At 41.0% G+C, this 6,259-nt stretch overlaps 2 protein-coding genes across 2 annotated transcripts; both read left to right on the forward strand.

Moving 5' to 3' along the window:
- Positions 1-1,264: 1,264 nt before the first annotated feature.
- LOC114450687 (probable E3 ubiquitin-protein ligase ARI7) lies at positions 1,265-2,712 on the forward strand. Its single transcript, XM_028428969.1, has 4 exons — positions 1,265-1,401; positions 1,653-1,753; positions 1,838-1,993; positions 2,072-2,712. The coding sequence occupies exons 1-4, from the start codon at positions 1,311-1,313 to the stop codon at positions 2,510-2,512; spliced, it is 789 nt and encodes a 262-aa protein (XP_028284770.1). The 5' UTR covers positions 1,265-1,310; the 3' UTR covers positions 2,513-2,712.
- Positions 2,713-4,093: 1,381 nt separating this feature from the next.
- Positions 4,094-6,186, forward strand: LOC114450688 (probable E3 ubiquitin-protein ligase ARI8). Its single transcript, XM_028428971.1, has 5 exons — positions 4,094-4,372; positions 4,609-4,711; positions 4,898-4,998; positions 5,507-5,662; positions 5,740-6,186. Exons 2-5 carry the CDS (start codon positions 4,624-4,626, stop codon positions 6,169-6,171), a joined length of 777 nt encoding a protein of 258 aa, XP_028284772.1. The 5' UTR covers positions 4,094-4,372; positions 4,609-4,623; the 3' UTR covers positions 6,172-6,186.
- Positions 6,187-6,259: the final 73 nt, after the last annotated feature.

The following is a 6,259-nucleotide window of genomic DNA, read 5'->3' on the forward strand; positions in this document are numbered from 1 at the left end:
TTTATTATTAAAGTGTAAACTGTTTTAAAGCATTTTTCGTTTTTGTTTGTTGTTTGAAGTCGAAGGTGAAGTCGAACAGAAAGAGGTGGAGATAAGATTTGACGATGATGATTATGATGAAGTATCTTATGGGTGGCGGAAATCATGATCGTCTCTCTCCCTATCAACCTCCATCGACCTTTTTCACCACAAGGACAGTAGACAACTGCTTGATTCCATATTCGGACACCGGTGCTGCGTCGTTGTCCAGAGGTTTGCCGTCAAAGACCAGCCGCAGAGCGTCCTTACAGTAGACACCCACTGTGGACAAGCAGCCTAAACAGTAGAAAAAAAAATAGTGGAAACGTTTCAAGAAAAAAAAAACTGAAATGCGCCTTTATGGGTGATCATTTTGAAAATGTCTTCCTAATAATATATATATATATATTTCATAGGCCTATACATAATTAATATTTTGAACTCGTTGGCTTTTATAGTGTAGGCTACTTACATGCACCCACAAACGCCTTGGCCACTTCCTCCTTCAGCTGCTCGACCGTCACTAGCTGCAGTTCCTGTAAGAAGATGGCCTTAACCTCACCGGTAAAGTTTTGCGCACTGATCAGTGTGGACATGTTTGCTGATCTGTTGGTGCAGGATGAATACACTGCATGCAAGTGTCGCCGCGGTGACTTAAAAATGCCTGCGTGAGGGCGGCGCTTTTGGTGGATTAGCCTATAAACCAAACCCACAACACCATGATCTGCATCTTACAGTTCAAACTGTAATCACGTTATTATTGTCGAATTGTCAGCTGACAGAGTTGTCAGGTTAAAATGGCAGCAATTCTTCACTTTTTGTTTTATTAATCGAATTATTATGATTATTATGATTATTATTATGATTATTATTATGATTATTATTATTATTATTATTATATACCAACACAACGCACTGGGAAATACCCGGGCTTTTTCGTAAACAACACAGTTAACCCTTTGTTCTGTTGAGCGCACAGGAAAGTCCCTCTGTTATAGTTTTACTATCACTATCTTTCACAATACAGTTTGAGAAAATCACGTGTTTTTTTTTTCAACTGAGGAAAATAATGGCTGATAATGTGATTTTTTTGCTTACAGTTAAAACGTGGATTATTTACGTTTTACACGGCTTCATCTATGGCCATGTGATCACTGTCTGCTCTGCATCAGGGGTTATTTCAGGTCTACAACTCAGCTGTTTCATTGGCTGTTCGAACATGAAGCTGCTGCTCATATAAATAACACAAACAAAACCGAAAGTCTCTGCTGTTCAGTATCAAGGCAGCGAAGATGGACGCAAATGAATCGACCCGTCCGGAGAGGTGTTATGACCCTCAAGACTCCAGATTTACTTTTGTCGAAGAAGAGGACCATTTAGATTGTAAGTGTTCAAGTCTGCTTTTTATTTCAAAGTTCAATCATCGTGTGTTCTACTTATTTCTATTTCATCATGAAATGTACCACATCACGTCATAATAAGTTGACATATTATCTAACAAATCACGGTTTTGAGTCCAGTATAAATAAATGTAGCTCAAAAATGGAATAGATTAGACGCCTGTGTGTGTTTACAAGTCAAAATACACCAATATATTTGTTTACAATCTTTGTTTGTTTGTGTGTTTTCCTCAGTTTCTTGTGAAAGTTTTGCATCTCGCAGAGCTCAGATGTCTTGTGGTCACGCTGTGACACCAGTGTCTCTCACCAACTGGTGTCTCATGCTGTTGGACCAGGTAGCAAATGGTTTGACTTTTAAAATGATGTATTAGCACATGGTACACTGTTCTAATGAATGCTTTATTTGTTTTTATTGTAAGGGTAAAAGCAGGTTTGTGTGTGGTTATCCTGGCTGTGATGCTGTGTGGCCCTTAGAGGAGGTGTGTAAAATGGCTCTGCTGACCCCTGATGAGGTGGAGCACTGTAAAAAAACCCTCGCTTTAAACGCTTCCAGGAATAACTGCAAAGCCCAAACAGTGAGTGTCTAACTGAAACAGTAACTTGGATGTTTGCATAAAAACAATATGATGAACCTTCTGTTCTTTGGCTCGCAGTGTCCTGGCTGCATGTCCTCTGTTGTGAGAGAGGAGGACTCTAACCTGAGAGTCCGCTGCAAGACGTGCACGGCGAAGAGAGGACGGACCTTTGAGTTCTGCTGGCAGTGTCTGAAGGAATGGAAGGGTCCACGGCGTCGCTCAGACCGCTGTGACAACGAAGGCTGCCACAACCCGGCGTTGAGAACACTGGCAGCCTGTCCTGAGATGACCTTTGAACTGAAGGGAGTCAAGTGTCCCTCCATCAGATCCTGTCCTGTCTGTGGAGCTCTGCTGGAGCACAGCAAAAAAATGTGTAATTATGTCGACTGTCCACGGTGTGAGGTGGAATTCTGTTTTATTTGCCTGAAGCTCAGTAATGAATGTTCACAGCCCTGCTGTGTCGCCGCGAGACAGACCTCCATACCTGTGTGGAAGAACATGATGTACACTCACTTTTAGAGTAAATGAAGCTCATGATTCTGTGTGTTTTCTGTCTTTACATAATATCCACAGTTCAATCCGTGCCGTGTATTTTGTATCGTGTCCTGTCTATCAGAGAATTAGAAGCATTCTGACTGTTTGCTGCTGACAGACAATGAACTCAACCCTTTTGTGTGACATGTAACAGGTTCAACAATAAAAACCCTGAAAACCCTAAAGTGGTGTGCTTCATCATTCTTCACAGCTTAGCAAACATCTCTTTATTGTTGTCACTGAAATGAAAGCTGGAAACTACCTAACACACACCAGCTTACATAAGCCTGCACAGCCTGTCTGAGGAAGTTCTATTTTTTCTGGTTTTATGAGGTCATTGAATTGTCTTAAGGTGTCTTCACAACAAAACTTCAAGTGATGTTCGGTCAACCCTCCAGCTCACATAGCTGCATGTGGGACGTCCTGTAAGTGATGACGGGAGAAACAGAAAGCAACAGAAATGTGCCTATTATTATTATTATAGTTGATTCATGTTTGTTCCTGATATTTACTGCAGGCTTTTCTAATCTGTGTTTATAATCCTGAATACAGAAGATATTTAAATACAGCCAACTTTAAATGCTAAAAGAAATATTCATAACACAATGTTTGTTTTGCTGAGAAATTTATTTGATCTCATGACACAAAAGTAAAAAGAAAGAAAGAAAGAAAAACAACAATGAGTTGAGGAAAATACAGAATAAATATTTACATCATTACTGCTCTTGTTGTGCTTCCTACTTTGTGTAGAGCAAAGATGCAAATTGCATATTTGTCATTATTTTGGGGTTAAATTCATAAAGATAATATTGTGGCAGATGTTTTTTTTTTTTTTTTAAGTGTACAATGCTCTGTCGGATTTAAACGGATTTAACATGTGAATATGACAATAAAACTATGTTGTTCATCTGTTCTGAAGGTGAAGGTAGATGAGACGGAGAAACAGAAGAGATGATGATGAAGATGAAGATGATGAGGATGATGAAGATGATGATGTCCCCCTGTTAACCTCCTGTGACCTTCTTCACCACCTGGACAGTAGCCAGATTCTTGATTCCACACTCGACTAGCGGCGCAGAGTCCTCCTCCAGCGGCTTCCCCTCGAACACGAGCCGCAAAGCGTCCCTGCAGTGGACCCCCACCACGCACCAGTAGCCTACAGAGGAGGGACGAGCGAAAGGAAAGAAAATTTGTTTTGTTTGTTTTGGACGTAGAGACGTCTGAGTGATAGGAAACTGCTTAAATAGGGTTTGTATTTGTAAAAAAAACTCAATATTATTATTGAAATCCGTAGTTTATCATGCTGCTCTGTTTGCTCGTTGGTATTTCTTTTTGTATAGTTTATTATTAAAGTGTACTTACTGGTCATCAGGAACGCATTCATTATTTCCATCTTGAGCTGCTGGACAGTCATCATCTGCCACCCGGAGATGAGCTTCGTCTCACCCGTGAACGACTGAACGCGGAGATGGTTGCCAACCTCCATGTTTCTCGACTCGTTGCAAAAAGGACAATGAATGCTGAATACAGAGCAGCTGCTGATTTTATTTTGGGTGGGAGAGGACTTAGAGCGCGGGGTAAACACCTTGAGGGGAAAGTTCCTTTTTTAACTTCCACTTTCTTTTTCTTTTTCTGGCATCAGATGAGGTGTAAGGTGTTTATATTGTCTTTGCGCCATTGATTGTAGGTTAATTTAAAGCCAAAGAGGGAAATAATTAGCAGCATTATGGCAAACATAAGGTAAATAAAATACTGTATTTTATTGCTGCAGTTTTATGATCGTCCTGCACTGAATCCCACAGCTTCTTTTTGATGTTCTGCGTCATATCTTCCTGATCGCACAAGGTAAAGAAACAGAGTTTTTAATATTTTAACATAAAGCTGCATCTTATGAACGAAAATACTGAAATTGCTGAGAAGTATTGTTTGGTAACTTTTACGCAGCGCCTGTGCGCATTTGGATAAGTACGCAGTTATAGATCAGTGCAACCAGACACGCGTACATAAACAACACTCCGGATGAAACCAAAAGCATGTTGTGTTTCAAGTAAATACTGCTGCTTATCGTCATTCATCCGCAGGATAATTAAGCGGAGATGGCCTCAAATGTGTTCAACAAACAGAAGTGTTACGACCCTCAAGACTCCACACTCACATTTACAGTGGAAAAGGACCATTTGGACTGTGAGTGGTAAAGTCTTATTTTTAAAAAAACTGCACAAGTAACATTGTGTATATGTTATACAAAATAAAATGAGATTGCATCAAATAAAAAGACACATTTTCTGATTGTTAATCATTTCATCACCTGGTTAGATTACAGTTAGGAGCACCGAGCCTTTACAATATTCTTTGTGTGTTTTCCCTCAGTTTTGTGTGAAGGCTTCCCATCTCGAAGAGCTCGGATGTCTTGTGGTCACGCTGTGACGCCTATGTCCCTCACCAAGTGGTGTCTCATGCTGTTGAACCAGGTATGTTTCCATTACTGAATGCTATGACCTATAAAATAAGTCACAAAAACATTCGCAAACTAGAATATAGCACACATATGACACATGAAGCTGCAACAACCCTCTTCAGAAAGCAACAATTGATAAAAAAAAGTTTGATTGCTGCAGCCGAAGCATTGCTTTGAATGCTGATGTGAAGGATTGCTCTGAATTGCTGGAGAATCGGAGAAATTCAGAGCTTTGTACGCCTCTGTGTGTCAGCCTGTCACCATGGTAACAGCAGAGGAGACCTCAAAACCACTCCAACTTTGAGAGCCTGGTGCGCGGAAACGATTCGGAATTAGAAAATTCTGAATACAAGCTTGATAGAGCAGCATCTAATGAGCGTTTTAAGACTAAACTGGAGTCTGTAGCTTGAAATTTGTAGGAGGAGATACATTTGGCAGATGACCCTCGTTGAAGGGCTCTCTCATAGACTCCCATTCTTGCAGTTCTAATAAATGATTTATTTTTCATTGTTTGAATACAGGGTAAAAGCAGATTTGTGTGCGGCCATCCTGGCTGTAATACTGTGTGGCCCTTTGTGGAGGTGTGCAAAATGGCTCTGCTGACTCCGCCCGAAGTAAACCGCATCAAAAAAAACCTGGCCTTTAATTCTTACAAGGAAAACTTAAATATCCAGACGGTAAGTATCTCATGAAACAATCATGTTGATGTGTTTCACTGCACGCTCATAAGGTCTGTTCTCTCACCATGCAACAGTGTCCTGGCTGCATGTCCTCTGTTGTAAGAGAGGATGGTTCTAATCTGAGAGTCCGCTGCAAAACGTGCATGACGAAGAGAGGATGCACCTTTGAGTTCTGCTGGCAGTGTCTGAAGGAATGGAAGGGTCCATGGCGTCATCGCTCAGACCACTGTGACAATGAAGGCTGCCACAACCCGGCGCTGAGAACACTGGCAGCCTGTCCTGAGATGACCTTTGACAGCATGAGAGTCAGGTGTCCCTCCGTCAGAGCCTGCCCCACCTGTGGAGCTCTGCTGGAGCACAGCAAAAAAATGTGTAAACACATTATATGTCCACGATGTGACGTGAGCTTCTGTTTTATTTGCTTGAAGCCTAATTATACATGTTCACAGCTCTGCTGTGTCGCCCCGAGACAGACGACTTTACCTGTGTGGAACGAGACGCTGTAAACAAACTTTACCCACTTAAAGACAAAACAAGCTCATGATTCTGTGTCTCTGTCTTTTGCTGGTCTTTATATTATATTTGTATTTAAAT

Source organism: Parambassis ranga, chromosome 18 (assembly GCF_900634625.1).
Source record: "Parambassis ranga chromosome 18, fParRan2.1, whole genome shotgun sequence".
Taxonomy (NCBI): domain Eukaryota; kingdom Metazoa; phylum Chordata; class Actinopteri; family Ambassidae; genus Parambassis; species Parambassis ranga.